The following is a 20,052-nucleotide window of genomic DNA, read 5'->3' as shown; positions in this document are numbered from 1 at the left end:
ACACAACATGTAACATCACGTGCTAGATGAACAACGAAAATAATGAGTAAAGAGATGATAATTTTAATATCCCTTCCATTTCAATATATGAGATGTTGAAATTACCTTTCTATCCGTAAAATCGTTAGAAACGAAAAGGATGTTAAAATCACCTTCGCTCCAAATTAGCATGTGATATCACTTGTGTTTTCTATAGCCGATGGTGTAAAAAAAAAAAAAGATTATTTATTTAATTTTTAGAACCGTAGAGATCTTAGTTTGAATTTTTAATTAGAAAGATCGTGATGCAAAAAAAGTCGTCCTTCAAACCACTTACGATTCATCGTGCCCACCACCGTACTGTTGGGTGGGTAAGGAGACAGGTAGCTATGTATAACCATTCATACGTATTGTTCTTTTGAATGAATATTATTAAGCTTACGATAACCTTTTTATCGATACGATAAAATTGTCCCAACATCGGACAAGAAAAAAAAAATTAATAATCATCTCATCGTTGGGATCGAGTACTATATTTATCCTTTCTCTCGTCTCATCGACCATATTCTCCCTTATCTTCTAATTAATAATCATCAAACTATAGATATCATATCCAAAGTTTTCACCATGCGATCCGCAAGAACATGAAGAACGTTGAAAGAGCATGAGTAACAAAGTCTGAAATGTTTCAAGAGCGCAAGTGACGTATCGCATGAATCCAAAGAGACATCCTAGTGGCTGAAATGTTAAAATTGCAATAGGCATAATATAGTCGATTTGGATATGAATGTGGATACAAGCTACCTTCACTCCAAGAAGGTAAGATCAAACAGGCAACTCAGGTGGACATGGAAAACAGGACAGAATGAAACAAGCAAGAAGCTTGCGAGCTTTCCAATAACTAGCTTGTATTACAACAAACAACAGTGAGATAAGGACAGCACTTATGTACAGATTTCCATCGGCAAACCGAGGAAGCAGGTTTGCTGATTGCACAATGTTTTCTCTGCATTGCAACAACAAGAATGTGATGGGCAAAAACTTAATACATACGCCCAACTACGGCTATAACTGCAAAATGAATTTGGAATGCAAATCCTCTCTTGCATGCTATAGGATTTTGATTAAGCTGGTGCGGTGAAGCCTATACTAGAGTCGGTGAGGAAGCAAATTGTACCTGTCCTTCAGGTCACTGAAATGAGTTCGAAATGAGAATAAAAGTGCACTGGCAGTGTTCATCATCTTTCACTACCTGCAAATCTACAAAATGAAGCAAAATTAGGCAAAGCTAATAGAAGAATCCTTTGCGTTAATTGAACTCATAAAATAGCAGAAAGTGTATTTTAGTTACATGCTGAGTTTGACAAACCCTTCCTTAAGTTAGCTAGCTTTTGCATTTTATTCCACTGCCCTCTGCCTAAGAAGTGGGGAGAAGAGACCAGAGTCATGATAACACATTGAGCTGTCTAAACCATCAGTCACCTGAAAATATCCTCAAACAAGTTCTATAGGATCTGTAGGCTTCTAGTGGTATGAGGCTCGGACTGATTATCCATAATCTAGATATCCTGTTTCAACTGTTCATCCAGCTTCCCATGCACCTGACAAAAGAATGGTTTTAACATCATGGGTTTGTTAATATGTATATCTACATTGAATTAATTTAGGTGTAGGCTCTCCAAGAATAAGTAAACCAGGCACTTCAGTGTCGCTGATTATGCCTCCAACTTGTATCTATGGCTACTGTCACATTAGAGAATCAGAAAAGAGAGAGAGAGAGAGAGAGAGAGAGAGGATGACTTTGACTTCAATGGCTAGCCCTAACAATGAAGCCAGTGGAGAACTCTGATGACGTGCAACGATTCCTGCAACAATGTGGATAAGACAAGCTGTGCCAAACTAATATGTGCTTGTAACAGCCTAATATTATGAATTTCTATGCTGCTCCATGCTCTTTCAGTTGTTGACCAATGTCTTTCTCAACATGCTTCCCAGCATATGATTGACCAACATGAGTGGCTTGATTTCTACATGTATAATTGGCAGGTGGAAGAATGAAAATTTTAAACCAAAGAAAATTCTCATCATATCACATATTTTGACTTTTTAATTCAAATTAAAAAGTATGCAATAATTTGAATCATAGTGACTACATTTGACTGTATATTACAATAAATTAGAGAAACTTAAACGATCAAAAAGATGACCATGAGCGGAATATGATCAGGTCAAGAGCATGCATAATAAACATTCTCAAAGCAAGAGTATATTCGAGTTCTCATGGTACTATGATTTGCAACTAAAAGTGATTCTTGCTCTCTAAACAATCCAAAAGCATTTGCATTCATAGACCTTTTCACATATATTAAATTATCTGGTCATTAATGTTCTTTACTTGTTTTAATCGATGAAATATACATGATTATCCTATGAAAGCACTTAGCTAACATCCTCACTGTCTGGTTCACTAACTGTTACAACCCCTAGTTCAAGTGGATTGAACTGATTGTAATGACTACTAAGTTCCTGATAATTTGATTTCAATCAATACTATAGTACTGCAACATAAGATCAATATTTACCTGTACAATAGTGCTACAGCAGTTGGGGACCTGTTTCAGAATTGGCTGGTCTTAGTATTCCCAAATCACCCTGGTCCCAACTCTGAAGGTTGTGTATACAAATTGCTTTGAACCGTCTGTTGATTCTCATGCTGAGAATGTTGCTGCTCCTGCTGATGCTGAGGTTGCTGTTGTTGCTGCTGCTGTTGCTGCCACTGCCCCCCAACATCTTGACCATGCAGTGGCACACCTCCTGGCAATTGATGTGGTACTAAGCTCTGGCTGGAAGAAGGCACTAAAGCTTCACTCCCCACTACATTTTCCTGTGCTGACCTAACCATTTGAGCCGTTGGAGGTGGTGCATCTGTATCATATATTGGCTCTGGATTCCACAGGGTTGGAGATGAAACCGCAGGTGCACTAGTGCCTGAATCACTACCCTGAGTAATTGATGCACTCGGAACTGTCTTATTAACTGGGCCCTGATCAGTTGATGATTGCGCCCTACCATCAGAGTTCATCTGCCGATTTTGCTGAAGCATTATTCTTTGAGTGCTTTGTTGAGATTGATTCATATAACGCTGCTGCGGTTGTTGATGTTGTTTAGGCAAAGAGACTGAAGAAGGAATTGGAGCTTGCTGAGAAGTTAACATGTTATGGCTGGGTGAACTTTGAGCAGAGCCTTGATTGCAGGTATCAGAAATTGGTGATATTTGCTTTGTTGACTGTGGAAGTGGATGAGGGTAGATGTTTGTTTGACTTCCAGGTTGATGCAATGCTGGGTTCAGACCTGGATTACCAGGAAAAAATCCTTGGCCCTGCTGCATCATATGTTTATCAGAAACTTGGTTCTTAGAAGTTGTTGAAAAGCCACTAATTTGAGGGGTGTCTGCTGATAAGTTATGATGAATTAACACGTTCCCCCTGCCTAATCCTTTCATAAGTTTGACTTGCTGTTGAGACTGTTGCCTTTGCTGCTGTTGTTGTTGTTGTTGCTGCTGCTGCTGCTGTCTTGGCTGATGATGTTGAACCTGTTGCCGTTGTCTTTGCTTCATAATCTGATTTGACATTCCAGGTGGTGGGTTCCTTGATATACTTTGCTGCTTCTGTTGACCTTGTGAAGAAGATACTGGAGTCACAGGAGAACATGGCTGTGATTGCGGTTGGATCTGTGAATTATTTTGAATAGGTGACACTGCATTTTGTCCAGAGATATGGTGTTGTTGATGAGGCATCAACCGTTGTTGGAGTTGCCTCTCTTTAGCAACCCGGATGGCATATGCCTGCTGCTGAGGGCTCGAGTGGTTTGTGCCTTGTATGTGATGATGGTGAGGGTTTCCAAGCATGTGTGCTTGTTGCAGCATCTGATGAGATTGTTGGTGTTGTTGAACTGGAAATGTCTGAATTGGTGCAGGAATCACTGCATTGGAAAAGGAGGCGCCCAGACCATTGAAAGGTGGAACAGACTGCCCATTCGCTTGTGAGGCTTGCATCTGTATTTCTTGCATCATCATTTGCTTATGTTCCTCTGGATTTTGACCAGGCTACACAAAAATAGATTTTAATATCACTCACCACCAAAAGTGCATTATTCTTTATAAAGTATAAAAAGATTATTTCCATTTTTTTGTCTTTGGACCATGTTTGTGATTTCTAATGCATGTTTACAATTGTTATGGACCATTCCAAATCAACTCAAGCTAAAAGTCTAAAATAAATTTGAGCCAACAAGGATACAAATAAAAAGTATTCTTAAAATTGATTCTAAGTCAAAGTACTAGTGTAGCAATCAATTAATCTCTTAGTGTATTATCTTGCATGAAACAAACCATACCATATGACGAAAAAATAATCAAACCAAAGTATTAACAGTAGGTACTAAGTCCAAAAATATGAAAACATTATATCATTGTTTCCTGTTATAGAACTTTTGAGGTATCACAATTTTCTCACTCAAATTATTGACACCCTCACCAAAGCACTACTATGTAATGCCCATAATTCATGGTTTGCAATGTGGGACTAAACCAAGGAAATTCCATTGCCACATGTCAGCTCACACAAAAAGGCCTGCTGAAAGTGATTTGATACTACTTGTGATGATCCAAGAAAGTCATTAGCCTAATAACTATATGATACAAGTCTTGCCACACAGCTCAAAATCCTTAATGTAATAATAGCGCACCAAGTCCATATATGGAAGTCTATCCTCAAATTATTTCCTAATGTTAAAGTACAGAGATAAGTCTATCTACTTATTCCAACATATTAGGAGGAGCATTCAAGTATTCTACTAATATAAACATTCCTTCATCTATAAATGGACTATATTTATAAAATGTCAATATGATAGACCAAAAATATCTTCCCTCCCTCAGAACCCTAGTTTTAGTTGCAAAATTTGCAGCCCATCTACATTTCGGAGTTAAATTTGATGCCAACATCAATATAAAAACATAGAGGCAGGGGTTAACATGTTCATTGTACTGCAGGACTTATTGTGGCACATACTACACTGTCACAAAATTTCCATGTGGTAGAAATCCATGGATGAGCCAATCACAGATATGTAACAGACAGTATCAGTGGCAGGTCTTGGCATAAATACCACCGGGTCCAGCACTGACCCTCACAGAAAGGTCAGTATGTGCAGAACTCATAGGGTTCATCTGATACGTTTGAAGACTACTTCAACATCTCTCATTTTTTGTAGCTAATACTGTGCCTATAGCAACAAGCAAATGCCAGAAACAGGCATGAACAGGAGGGTAACCAATACATCCAGCAATATGTCAATGGTACCTCAATCCTTACGAAGAGGCTAGTAGGTAAATGCTCATATCAAATGTAAGATCTGATGAACGAATACAATAATATAATGGCCAAGTAACTCATTCCTACAGGCAAATACTAGCTAAAGGAAAGGCTATGTTCACCCATCAAAGGGGAAGAGAAGGAACTACCAAGGTCATTCTAAACCAACAGAGTGATATGAGATCTGTTGCAAGTTCATATCTTCTCATGAAATGCAAGCTCAACATCACTTGTAGAAGATTACCCTTAATCTGGTGAAATGCAAGCTTCCAGAGTCACATAATAACATCACTTGTCTACTAGACACTTATGCAGTGCTTTATAAGATGTTATTTGTTTTCTTTCTAATCAATGTAATTCATTTTATCTCTCAAACTATTTTAGGTCCTGATATGGACTGAACATGGACATACACATTGTCCCTCTGTGGGCTGATTCGTGAAAAACCATTCAGATGGCTAATTCATAAACTCTGCAAAACAAGTGATGCTACATGGTTTTAGAATTGCCTTAGCATGGTCTTTAATGTGTCCCTATTGTCAGTGAAGTGCAAGTCATGACTCAAATCATCGAGATTGCAGTTACTATTCTAAAAATAGTTGACTAACACAAAATGGTTCTTATAAAAAATAATGATAACATATGCAGAAAATAAATCATGGAACAAATGTTAAGCGACATAAATTGGTGCAAGCAATTGCAAAACTCACCCGAAGCATCTGCAGAGGATCCCGTGGCCGCATCATTGAGTTTCCTGGGCTAGATACAGAACCTGGATGCACATTCACAGAATTTGGCACCCCATTTCCACCACTCGAAAGAATATTTCCAGTGGAAACTATGTTCAACATGCCTGGGGAACTTAATCCTTGAAATGCTGGCCTTGTCATGGGCATTCCTCTGTTCACCCCAGACATCATCCCCATACTACTAGCTACAGGCAACATTCGAACACCACGATCAACTCCCATTGGCAAAGCTCCAGGTAATGACATACTAGATTGCTGAAGGGTTCTTCCAGAAAGCATTTGGCTATACTGCTGCATTCTTTGTGGATCATCAACAGGTAAGCTAGATGGTCTTGGCACACCGTACCTCTGGGAATCCCTAAGGCAACATATTTTATTTATATAATCACTAAAAGTACCATGACAGAAGAAAGTTTGGATATAAACAGTAGAAAACTATTTTCAGAGGTCAACCAAAATGAGAAAAAGATTGGATACTCTGATTCTGAATACCTAGAAGAGGGATTCAATGGAGCAGAGGTTGAAGGTAAGCTGCTACTGAGGACCATACCAGGAGATCCTTGTAACATGGTGCTAACACTTGACGTAGAAAGGATAGAAGTCATAGAACCTTGATGACTTGGGACTGGTAAGCTACCAGTATGAGTACCCTGATATGCCATAGGAAAAACATCTGTGCTTGAAGAAACCGATTCACAAAAATCAAGTGGTCTGTGCAAACACCAAAAGAAATCTCAAGTGATTAAGCCAGCAAAAACATTAACAGGTGGAAAAAAATGAAAAACAAATAGGTAAGAATAACAAGCATAAAGCACATAAACAATTTGATACAACTTACGTTAGAATACCTCCACTCAAGTTGTTTGGGCATACAAGTGAAAGAGCAACTACATGGGAACTATGAATTGGAGTCATTTGTTTCCCTTCCTGATTATCAATCTTCATGAAATACAAAGTCATAAAAATGAGGAACTATGATAGCATGCTTTAGTAAAGAAAGAAGTAATTTAAATAGAAAATGACATGAAATAAAAGGAACCAAAAACGTATTCTGCAGAGTCAATTGATACCATATTCTCTGAACCCAAAACATTAGAATTGGCACAAACTACAACTAAAGAAAACTAACTAATAATTTAGATAAAACAAGATAGATTTAGTTTTAAACTACAAGTATCTCAGGCACATCGCATGATGTTTCTTAATCCAAGTTATAACAACTTAAAGAATACAAAGATGTTTCCAGTCTTTTAGGCAATACCAAGCTGAAACTAGACAATTGAAATCTAATTTTGCCATGACCATAAAGGCATTACTATAAGATTAACCAGGATAAAGACACAATGTCTACAGGAAGACAGCTTCTGTCAAAGCAAAATGATTTTATCAAAATGTGTCTTCGAAAAATGAGGAAGTATGATAGCATGTTTTTGTAAAGTAATAAAGTAATCTAGACAGAAAATGACAAAATAAACCGAAAACAAAAACATATTCAGCAGAGACAATTGATGCCTTATTCTTTGCACCCAAAAAAAAAGAGAAGTGGCAAAAAATACAACTAAAGGAAACCAACTGACAATTTAGATAAAACAAGATAGATTTAGTTTTAAACTACAACTCAGGCACACCACATGATGTTTCTTAATCCAAATTGTAACAACTTCAAGAATATAGACATATCCAGTCTTTTAGGCAATACCAAGTTCAAACTAGACAATTGAGATATAATTTTACCATGACCATAGAAAGACACTGATAAGATTAACCAGGATAAAGACCTGATGCCTACAGGCAGACAGATTTTGTCCAAGCAAAATGATTTTCTCAAAATGTGTCTTCAGAATATCCTCTTCCATTGGTCCCTGAAGACGCTGAAACAACTGTCGTGCACTTCCCTGATGTTGCAACGTAAAAGATGCATAACATTAGAAATGCTTGACACCGACCATCAACAGCATAAGCAGAATTTTGTGCTTTCAGCAAACAATTAACTGGAAAAGAACTAGTGCATGTCTCAGAAGGAGCACCATCAGAGGCCTTGCCTTTGGAATTCCAGGTAGACTGGATGGATATGGCTGAGATGAACCAGAGTCTTCTGCACTGTCAGCCCCATCACCAGCACTTTTGTCCATCAAAAATTTGTGTCGCTCTTTGCATTCTTTGGGTTTGCGGAAGATACACTAGTACATGGATGCATACATATCATAAATCCTCAGAACAAGGGGGCAAAGAATTTGATTTTCCAAAAAAAGTAGTATTTAAATGAACTGATTCAAGAAAATGTGTGAGAATGTGTTTAGGAAGATTGCCATTACAAGATAAACTAAATTTGCAAGAATAGATGCATATTTTATAATAATACTATGAAGAAGGAAGAAAATATGTAAGCATTCAAATAAAGGTGATCATGTAAGAAATCAGACATAAAGCTAGAATTAAAAGTGAAACCAAACACACAAGAAAAGAATTACTATAGCAAAATGATATAGGTCCTTGCAAATATGGTAGCTTGAGTATAAATTTAACATCAGAACTTCACCTTGAACTGGAGGGTATTGTTGATTGCATCACTAACTAGCTCCCAGTTTGGACCCATATCATGAACAAGGACAACAAGTGCCTGTTATCAACATAATATGATATTCAAAGAGCATTTTTGTTATAACAGAAACAATGGTGCAAATGACAGGATAGAACAACAACCTGATCCTCAAAATTTGTCCATGGACCTCCCGATCCAGATTGCCCAGCAGTCATCTATCTCATGGAACAAGACTTTTCAGGAACCAAAACTAATAAAAGTGTCAAGCTAAATATGGAAAACCAACTCATTTCATGTCATATTTCTTTAATGATGAGGACAAAAACATTTTTCTTCTATTTTCTCCACTAAGAATGCAAGTCAAAAGACACAGCTAGAACTAATTTTACCTAAGCACAAAAGGTGCAGACTGACAATAAATTCCAAAATAAAGGATAGCATATATGAATCTGAGTATATCTTGAAAGATAAAACTACATTATAATCCAAGAATTGCAGCCACCAAAAAAATCAAAACAAAAACTCATAAAGCAAAAGATATACCTTCAATCCCTTTTTTCGTGCACGATCCCGAGTGGCAATGATTTTGATAAGCTTATTCGAATTGGACATATTACTCATCTGGGAAGCAACTGGTGAAGGCAACAACCCAGTCACTGGAGTAAGTGCATCAGGGGAAGCCTCTGGCATTTGCTTCAAAATTTTGGTCTTCTTAGCAGCATGTTGTGCATAAACTATAACCACGTAACAAAGATCCTTTAGGAAATATCCATGTCAAATAATGAAAATTATTTAAAAGATCTAATTCATAATGATAAAGAAGTCAAAAGAAATTACCACCACCTCCATTTGTATCAAAATTTTGAGACTCCATTCTCTTTTTAACATGTTCCTTCTGAAATACATAGTTAAGCATATAAAATTACTGCAATGCAAAATAATCATGCAATGACTTGATGGAAAATGAGAGGCATGATAATGGTTTGAGGACTCACTAAACACATTGGAGGACTTAATATAGCATTCGTTCTAAAAAAATAAACTATCCGAAATTGAAAAGTAAAACAGAGAAGAAATAGACAATGAAAAATCAGAAATAATGACCACATAAATAAGGACCATGAAGAGGACATACTCTAGAAGACAAGATCTACGTGGATGTTATGTGATGCTCCCTCTCTTTAAAAAGGCCACAACCAAAATGCCGTGCGAACTGATTAAAGTAAAAAGGAAAAAGAAAAAACATATTACAAACACAAATCACCTGCTCATGCTGAATCATGGGTTCAGCTTGCAACCTTTGCTCATACGATGACCCCTGGATTGAACCCTGCTATATTACAAAATATTACTTAACTAACAAGAAATGTGCAAAAAAAGTGCTCAGGCACAAAGGTCCTTACCTTTCCAGGAACAACTAAAAGACCAGGTTCAGCCAAGTTTAGTGAATTCTTATATCCTAAATGCTTAGGCTTCTTCTTCTTCTTTTTAGATTTTGAGGATATTTCATTACCATCATATGGCAATTGCCTCTCAAAGTCTACTGTAGTCTCAACACCCAAATTTTTCCTGGACATAGATCCACCATGCAATGAACTCTGGTCATCTAGGAAAGAACTTGTGTCTTCACTTGAAGCATCTGTTTTACTAATTGCTCGTAGAGGCCCAACAACTCCAGAAGGATAAGGACTGACACCCCGCTGCCTTGTAGCTGTTCTTACACGTTTTGTTGGAAATGAACCAACACTAAAGGTACTTGAAGTTCTTTTCCCATTTAATATAAAAGGTTGATTTCCTGATTTGCTTTCCAAGTAAGGTTCATAAGAAAAGTCACCACCACCTTCATTAAGCCTTGTGGCAATGGATTTTTGTTGCATGTGTTTTCTCTTCTTCTGGGAAAGTTTTGATGATGAACCTGCTTCAAACATTCCAGGCAGAAGATAGGTGCCTGTTTCACCTTCATCCTCTTCATATACATTTTCCTGAGGTCCACCTATATTTAACATATCTACTGTAATAAGTCCCGCATGTTAATATCAAATTGAAATACTTGACAGTGAGGACAGTTACCTGCCACAGAATTGCACATAGAAGTCTCACAATCATCTTGATGCACAGTACCATATTTCTGGAAAAAAATCAATTAAACATATAATTTGGGGTTAATTGGGTATTATGCTTTAACATTGAAATTAAATAATATTGCTAGAAGACCCAGCCAGCTGAGTCTTTGCTACATACAGAAGTCACTTTAAGAGGATATACAGGACAGACATGCAAATGTCTTTCATGTTTCACCCATTATGAAAATCATTTATCATTCATTTGGAAACTCTGGGATTGTACAACAAATGTCCACAAAAGAACATAAGGCAAAAAAAATTGAACAGCAAAAGTCTGACCAATTATCACATTTTACCAACTAGATAATGTCTTTTTATAATATTTCCAGTGTCTCACAATAATTAGATTTGAAACTGTAAAAAAGGCAATACACATTTTTTCCTTAAATCAGTACATACCAGTCCAAACGGTATTTCCTTAAAAATGATGGAAACAAACTAAACATGGTAACAAAGATTCAGGACCAAAGTAGCCTGATTGGAAATCAGTAATCCCCTTCTTCCGCTCATTGAAATCAGCAATGTCCCAACTGACACATTTCAACTTTAAGAAGATAAAATTCAATATTACTCATTGAAATTTTTAAAGAAGCACATAATTTTATCACTTGATATTAGAATAATTGTGACAGGGTAAAGGTGATAGAAATGTCCATAATATTATGTCAATGTCCCTTTTCTCATAGAAGAACAACCCCAAAATAACCAGAAGCTTTTTAATCAATACCATAGTCTAAATTCCTTTGGGGTCTGAATTAATATTCCCAAGCCAGGTTAATTGTAATATGTCAAACATTTTTTTGACATTCATAGTTAAATCTGATAGACGATATAATTTTATTGTTATAGTGTTATATGAAATAAATGATGACAGACAAAAGAAAAAACTAATGTTTACCTTGTAATGCATCCACTGGGACTCCATAGATTTTCTGTATGCCTGCATCGCACCAGAAGGTACTGTATAGAAAAGACTTTCCTGCAGAAAATACAAACCAGTGTGAGATCCACATCACGTGTCAGAGGGTACAACTTGCATGTTAAAGGCAAATCATTTGGAAAACTTATACTGCTACTCCAACCAAGGGGTACCACAAACACAAAGCAGATGTAAGAAGACTTTCAGCTAAGAACAGTTCCTTGATCCAACAGAAAAATGTCAAAAGAAAATAAAATCGTTATACATGATACGAAAGACTCTAGTCCTTACTTCAGAAAGTTGATCTTCCCAAGTTATTTCCAAAATGCCCACATCATTTTGTCTATCAGGAGTAGTTGGTGCTTCAGCCAAGGCAGAATGACTTGATATGCTGCCATTATATTTCAGCATCCTAACTGCATAGTCCAAGACAGTATGACGGTCCTGTTCGAAAAAGAAAAATACCATATTAGACACCAGCAAAGAATAATCACATGAAATGTTAAGGTCCATAAATATGCAATGAAATTCTTCAATATGACTAACATTGGGCCATACACACCAGGTATATATACTTAAAAAAAGAATGTAACAGTATCAGGTTCAAGAAACTATGTCGACTCGCCAACAACTAAAAGAAAACACTTCACAGTATTTTCCTCCTTTTTAGCTACTAGTGGTCCACATCCACATCCTAGATTATCTGATATCCTTGTCAGTATAGTAACCACTTTTGTCAGTGACAGTCTTGGTTCTGCTATGGGCAATGACATCACAGTAAGGTTGCTTAAATGTGTGAGAGAAATTTTTTGTTTGCATCACAGATAGGCTGCTCCTTTACGACCTGGACCACCTGGTTAACCACAGTTCAAGTTACGAAAATAGTCTTTTTTTTGTACAGATAAGGCTATGTACATAGACTCTTCTAAACCTTGCACTACAAGGAATGCACTACCGCCACCCTTACATTTAAGAAATTTAAAATTTCAAAAGGTGATTACTTCACAGGCATCTATAGATTAATGACAGATTTTTTTTTCAATACAAATGGTCTAAAATTCCCTTAGGGCTTGGAAAAGAACATCAGCATAAGGAAAAACAGACTAACCATTATAGCATACTTTTCATAGACTCAATAGCACTAGAAAGTTCAAATTATTAGAATCGGTGTTGTTATTCACACCATGGATTCAAACACCAGTCTGATTCCATCTTCAATAGCCCATCAGACCAGCATGATTCCAATATACTGGACGGTATACAGACTTCTGTTGCTCGATATTACTGAAGATATAGTAACAACAAATGGTGTATAGGGTGGAGGGAAACCATATGTACTGATACCAAGACTTGGTTGGCTCATAAATACCATCAGTATGTCCCAGCATAAGTAATAAAGCATACACCTAAAAACACCTCAAGCTTTAGCTGTTAAAATTAAAGAAAAATCAACTAAAATATTTCTCTCCCATGATACTTCAATAATACCAAAAAAAAAAAACAAATGGTACGAAAAATTGTATCTAATAAAATTCAAGCAGGTGACAATGATTGGCAGCATTAGGAGTTTGCAAAAATATTGATGTGATCAGATTCTTATGGAACACAAAGAAGTGAATCAGTTTTATGACAGCATAGTTATCCAATATGTGAGAATATTTGTGGAATCCAAACTTACAAAGAAATACATGCAAGGAACATTATAAAGGATGAAACCAAGTTACGAAGTATAACTTGACTAAAAGTGATAATGACTCGAACTAGCTTCTGTAACATGATGATGACATGATGTTAGAAGTAGAAGCATGAAGCATTTCATGTCTAGTCAAATAAATTCATAAAAAACACCCAAAAAAGAAATTCAAAAAAGAAAGATTGCAGGATTGAATAAAAGAAAAGAGAAACATATTCAGAAAAATAGCTTTATCACAATCCATTTGCATAACCATGAAATGACCTACATAACAACGTCTAGTACCAAATCTCCAACCTGGTCTCTCTCCATTTCAGCCACCATGAAATTTGATGAACTGAGCCTATATAATTTGCATTCATGATGGATTGCATTAGGTGTAGTGTCGCCCATACGGAGAGCCTCAGCTGCATGCCAGAAGTGCATAACTGCCTTGGCTAGACTTCTAGCCACGTTTCTTTGCACGCGCAATATGTTTAGCTGGTCAAATTTTCCTCGACCACAAGAAGCAATCAATCGAGAAACTTGTGAAGCAGCTGCAGTCTTCCACAATCTCTCCTGTTTATATACAATGATTTCAAGAATCCTTAAAACCAAAAGTTTAGGTAATAGTGTAAGAATGAACTCAATAAAATGCACTGCTCAAAACATCTAAACATGTGCCTTTTGTTGTATATTTGCATCTATAGAATAAAAGAAAGAAAACACAATAAAACACTGTATGGAGAGTTTGTATCAAACCTGCATGAAATCATTTGCCATCCATGTCATTTCCTCAAGCACAAAATCCCAGTGACATTTTTGTTGCTTCTCGAAATATTTACTATCAGAAGACAGCTCCCCAGCACTTTTGAACCGTGCCTGAGAAATAAAATGTATAGGAGTTTTCTAGTTAGAATATCTCATGTATCTTACATATTCCATACAAATGACTAGATACGAACCTCTATTAATCTGGCCTCTTTCAATATAGCATCTTCATGTGCCTTTTTGTGACCTGCAGTGGAAGTCTGAATCTCAGAGGTAGATGTAGAACTCCTTTTTATCAGGACAGCTTCTTGAGAGCCAGAAGTTGAGGACAACAATAAGCTTGTTTTGATGCAATTTGAATCAGCTAAATTATTATCGATTTTCTTTTCTGGCTCACAACTGATTTCACCATTCAGTTTCACAGGTACAGAGTTGGTAACAGGCAAAACTTCAATTTGAGCCTCAGTTCTGCTGTCACATCCATCATCTTTCAACTGAACAACTGAGTTGCTGAAGTTTAATTGAAACCTAGATGCATCATTAGGATTAGTGGGGTCATCGGCATTAGTTAGCTCTTCTTTTAAAGACCTGTTATCTGGCACAGATGTGGTCGCTTCAGATGTCTGTTTTAAGTCTCCTCCTGAACTACCATCAGTTGTCCTCGGCATCAAAGACTGACCGCCATCTGTATTTTCATGAATGTCACAAGTGCCATTTGCACAAAAAAAATTTTCTGTGATATCCACATCCAAGTTTTGATTGATATTGTCTGCAACAGAAATTTTATGACACAGATCATCCTCATCCAAACTGGTTATTGATTTATCTGTTACACCACATCCATTGTCATTTTCAGCACCACATGTGACTTCCTTACTTTTGTTAGCCTCAAGGGGGGCAGAAATTAAATCAACTGAAAGAAAATCATCCTTCCTAATAATATCACACAACTGAGAGGAGGTACCATTGGTAGCTTTCTCAGCAAGAGATGAATGTTGATTATAGGAGTCACTTCCCTGCAGATTTTCAGTAATTTTAACTTCTTCTACCCCTTGGGGCGATCCATCCATTACTGTGTCAGGACATGTGTCATTGTGTTGCATCATGTCTAGCTGCATATCCACTTGATCATCAGGAGCTAAAGCCTCTGGTACAACAGCACCATCTGGATTTGCTGCCTTTGGGTTTGAAATGGAAGAAGCAGCATGGTTTTGTGCTTGTAACTCTAATAAAGACCCTTTTGTACCCCTAGGACTAGGTGTGTAGGAAGACGTAATGGAAGCTCTATTGCCATGTCGAGAACCGGAATCAGTCAAACCTAAATTGGTACAATCACGACCTGTTCTTGATCTATTACGCCGCGCATATGCCTGGCTTTTAGCTCCAAGACGAAAAATAACAGAGTCCTCCGTATCTTTTGCATTATGACAACCATCAACATGAGAAGATTGTTCTAAATGAGAAATACTACCTCTTTTACTTCTATGTTTAGCATTTTTCTCTCCATGCAATTTGTTGTTTTCTCTATTCAAGAGTAATAAATTGTCTCCGATGTTAGGCTCACGACCGACAGAACCACCAGGTCTCCCACTGCTTTCAACTGACTCTCCATGTGGTGAAGCAGCCAAGGTAAAGCTACCTTTAGCTTCACTGTCGAGCAAAACCGGAAAAAGAGAAGCATGGAAATAGAGGCAGATATGAAAATTTTATGTTTAATACTAAAAACACATCTAAAACAACTTAAATAGATAAATGAACAAAACCTGGTAACATATGGCTCAGCAACTTGATCTGTAAGAGAAGTAGATTGTACACTGATTGAAGCTGCATGAATAAATTTAAAATCCAATGGATTCCCCCCCTACATTAATCAGAAGGGTTTGACAACATTAAGAAAATATTGAAAGTCAAAATTAAATCAATAAATCAGCATGATAGATCATTAAAATATTGATGTGGAAATACTTTCTCAAGGAATTCCAACTCCTTTTTCCGCTCTTCACGTATGCCAAATTCTTGCCTGTAATAAGCACATTAAAAAATTTAACCCTTAGAAACTAAAAACTGTAATCAGCATACAGGATCGTGTCATTATCAACATACTGCAGATCAGCCTGTGCCTTCTCAATTGCTGCACGACGTGGTGAAGTTTTGGAATCTACACCAAGTCCACAATCTACAACACCACCCATGGGCTTGATCTCTGCATTTACCGGAAGAGACAACCCTGGGCTAAGCCCATGCATACCTGAATGTCAAGTTTCTTGACACATCAGTAAAGGAATAGATCCATAACTAGTTCAGACATTTGCACAAGTTCTGCAAGCCAAAAGAGGAATACAGTCAAAACTCAAAAGCATGCCAAAAGTGCAAAATAAATGAAATTGCAGAAATCACATGCAAAAGAAATAAAAAAAGAACAGAATGCCATAGATTTAAATATTTAATCAAATAACTACAAGAAATGAAGAGCAACATTTATATCCAGAAGAATCTTAGCCATAATTGTAACTGTCTTATACACTACTACAAAGTTCACTGTAATGTTTGATATAACTGCACAAGCCACAAAAGCTAGACACAGCCTAATGAGTTATAAAGAACTACATAATTTCCATTCCAGATCAAAAAGTTATGCAGATCATTATAGTACCAAATATCAAAAAGGTAATCATAGTTACTTCAAATTTTCTAGTTTCCTCCTTTGACATCTGCCCTTTATTATTCCAACTCATATCATCACAGCTATATACCAATTAATATTAAGTGCACCAATAATCCAAAATGAACTATAGAATTACCATTGAACAAAACAGTCAATTAATGGTCGACATATGAAAAGTCCATCTGCCGAAAAGGGAAGATCAATTAACACCCTGTACCATTTTATTTAACATCAGATGCCTTCAACAACAAATAGTGAAATAATTAATTGAGACTCATATGGCATCTATTTAGTCTCTGACGCCCCAACAATAAATAATGAAATAATTGAGGAGACCCATATGGCATCTATTTAGTCTCTTCTGGAAGTGCACAGCAAGAACTTAGCAGATAGAGACCAAGGTAATCATATAATAACCCAAGGAATTTTGATCTATACTGGTGTATCAAGCCCTGCTCGGTATGGTACGGTACGAACTGAGGCATAATGTACCGTTGGTACACCCAAAAAGAGCCGAAAAACCTCCAAAAATACCTAGAGGTAACGATCCAAAAATACTAAGGCGTACCGACTGGTAAGTGTCAATAACGATCGAAATCCGAGGCATACTGACTGATACACCTCAATAATGAAAAAAATCCAATGTGTACAAATCAGTACCGAGGCATACTAGTCGGTATGCACCGGATTTCGATCGTTACCGCTCGAGACCTTGTATCACCCGATACGAGGTCAAAACAATGGTACCACCCGATAGAGGGTGGTCCGCATACCAATATCCTCTCGGACCGATACATACCGTCCGTACCGAGCGATACACATCGAAATTGAGAACCCTGTAAGAACCCCTGACTGTCTACTCGGGACAGGTTCTGGGTCATCAAAAACATCGTCATATCAGGATTGACTTGAATCTGTGTGTCACTAAGGGAAAAGGAAGTATAATTATGGAAATAACCATGAACCAATAAAAATGCAAGTGAACAGATTCGGATTAAGCCTAACACGTGCCAAACAGTGAGATGTAATTAGACCTTAAAAGCTGACAAGAATGGCAGAGCTGAGTTGCCGAATCAAGGAGAGAAAATGTCACATCTTATGTGGCATGCGCTTACTTCTGCATGATATGTTGGCCACTTACAAGAGAAGATAAATAACTCCTAGCAACCTGAAAAGAAATTAAAGGCTGCACAAGAATGTAAACCCACATTTACACTATAAAAAAGAAACTTGAAAGTAGTTTTCCTCTTAACATGAAAAGAATAGAATACAACAATGTCCTATACAGTTCCAACTACCAACCATATGCAGTCATACACCTGAATATTTTTTCCTTATTGAGCTAGGCTGATAGCAGCATGACTAGTTAAGCCAAAAGCCATCATATCTCTTTTTAAAATTTCAAATAAAGTTTTCTTAGATCTTCACAAACCTCTTCTCACACCACAATCCTACTTGGCTCACCTTCTATAACTGGTACATCTAAAAAATTCCCCCTAAACGAAAAAATAAAAAAGAAGACAGATTGCAAGATTTAGGTGCAGCTACGGACCTATCAGTCACAAAGTGCATATAAGACCAACCAAGCCATGGGCTGCTTTTCTTGTTAGTTCCATGAACACAGTTACTCCTGTTTTCTAGAATTTGGTAAAAATGTGCCTAGCATGTGCGAACACAGAGACAAAATACTGTACCATTTGACATGGAAACCTGAGATAGCAAAATTTGATTCCTTGGTACACTTCCATCAGCGAGGTTTCAAACAGATATGTTCTTTTTCTTGATGTCTCCAATATATATTGATTTCCCCATATTAGAACAAAACTAAGGCGTTTAAGTAAGTCTCTTTAAGATACGACTTTCCATGCAAAACAAGCTAATTCATATTGTGCCTGATAAAAAAATCTCAATCCTAACGAGTAAACTTCAGAAATTAGTACTTCAAAACAAAATTATTTGCGTCCGGAAATCACAGCAGAGCCGGGAAGGACCTTTGAAGGCAAAATGAAGAGCACCAAGTCGTTCAGTACACCAAAAGAGCAACAATTCAATAGAAATGAGAGGGCCCCTGCAAGAGTACAGGCGTAAGTCGTCCTCGTAGGCGGAGGGAGAGGAGAAGCGCCGTTCCCCGACGTCAAGTACAGCTCACGAAGGAGAAAAACCTGAAAATGATCGGGGAAGGGTAATCGGGGAAGAATGAGCTTCCCGGAGGACGAACGAAGGGGGGGATTAAGGCTACGGCTATAGCTAGAGACACGGTTAGGGCTCGACGCGGGAAGGAAGGGGAGGAAGCGCCAACAGTGGGCAAGATGGATAATAGGACTTCGCTATCCGGGGGTGGAATCCGAGGAATCGCCGGAGGAGACCGAGCAGGCAGAGGGCACTTAGGGTTCTTGGGATCGAGGCTTATTAGGGTTCGCAATCGAAGTCGAAAGGGGGAACGAAGGCGAAGGTCGGGAAGGGGAAGACTGGGAGGAGATGTAAGAGGATTGCGTAATTGGTTCGACCGGACAGTTTTGTCGTTAGGGTTCGAAGATGCGGCCCGACTCAAGCCGAGCTCAGTCTGAGGCGTATAGCGGATTCGGATTCTAATAATGGATCCGAACTTGATATGGAGGAGTTGAAACCCGACATTATCCGAAGAGAAAGCATCGAACGAACGTCGACTTCGAAAGCAGAGATGGTCGGGGACAGGACAAGAAACGGGTCTGAAAACGTGAAACCCGGGTCCGAATATCCACGAACGCCGCGGAACTCAACTTTGGATTTGTCAACGGGTATGGTGTCTGGTTATCAAATGGTTAAATCGAAAAATCGAGAACCGAAATATGATCAGCTGTGTTAAGAAGTCGAAATAAATTGATTGGCATCGTCGGTTTTGGAATGACCTGTGTGAATCAATTGGATTAACTAAAATTAATCTGATTTTGTACATATAACTAATATTATTTAAACATCTTTATTTTTTTTATTATCTATGTTAATATTGTAATCTAAAAAGCAATCATTTTTCTCTTTTGTGTGCTCTCTCGATCTCTCCTTTCGTATATATTATTATCTTCATCTATTCTCCCTTTGTTCATCCCACAAACACAACAAGAATAAATTCCTCGAAAATTAAATTATCGAATACCCTTTTTATAATTTTAAAAATATTTGTTTTGATTTGATGTCTTAAATTTTGCACGTGCTTGTTAGTTAAATCACAATAATTATGTAAGATAAATTATTTATTTTATATAATTGGACAATTTATT

At 37.3% G+C, this 20,052-nt stretch overlaps 1 protein-coding gene across 11 annotated transcripts; it reads right to left on the bottom strand.

Moving 5' to 3' along the window:
- Positions 1 to 842: 842 nt before the first annotated feature.
- Positions 843 to 19,308, bottom strand: LOC135585712 (chromatin modification-related protein EAF1 B-like). Of its 11 annotated transcripts, XM_065136152.1 has the most exons (25): positions 18,958 to 19,308; positions 18,787 to 18,863; positions 17,830 to 17,963; positions 16,234 to 16,449; positions 16,096 to 16,150; positions 15,894 to 15,991; positions 14,325 to 15,780; positions 14,122 to 14,241; positions 13,666 to 13,938; positions 11,979 to 12,131; positions 11,667 to 11,747; positions 10,716 to 10,773; positions 10,049 to 10,638; positions 9,910 to 9,978; positions 9,483 to 9,540; positions 9,189 to 9,379; positions 8,807 to 8,860; positions 8,643 to 8,723; positions 8,146 to 8,283; positions 7,882 to 7,998; positions 6,942 to 7,042; positions 6,596 to 6,814; positions 6,065 to 6,461; positions 2,562 to 4,084; positions 843 to 1,239 (listed from the first exon to the last, which is right to left on the bottom strand). In XM_065136152.1, exons 4-24 carry the CDS (start codon positions 16,374 to 16,376, stop codon positions 2,627 to 2,629), a joined length of 5,910 nt encoding a protein of 1,969 aa, XP_064992224.1. In that variant the 5' UTR covers positions 16,377 to 16,449; positions 17,830 to 17,963; positions 18,787 to 18,863; positions 18,958 to 19,308; the 3' UTR covers positions 843 to 1,239; positions 2,562 to 2,626. The 11 variants fall into 11 exon arrangements, with proteins under 11 accessions (XP_064992224.1, XP_064992221.1, XP_064992220.1 ...); XM_065136149.1 differs by having other exon boundaries at positions 17,830 to 17,981; positions 18,787 to 19,308; XM_065136148.1 differs by having other exon boundaries at positions 18,787 to 19,308.
- Positions 19,309 to 20,052: the final 744 nt, after the last annotated feature.

The sequence above is a fragment of the Musa acuminata genome, chromosome BXJ3-1 (assembly GCF_036884655.1).
Source record: "Musa acuminata AAA Group cultivar baxijiao chromosome BXJ3-1, Cavendish_Baxijiao_AAA, whole genome shotgun sequence".
Lineage (NCBI taxonomy): Eukaryota > Viridiplantae > Streptophyta > Magnoliopsida > Zingiberales > Musaceae > Musa > Musa acuminata.
Note: the sequence above shows the minus strand (reverse complement) of the source record. Positions and strands in the feature narration are given on the sequence as shown.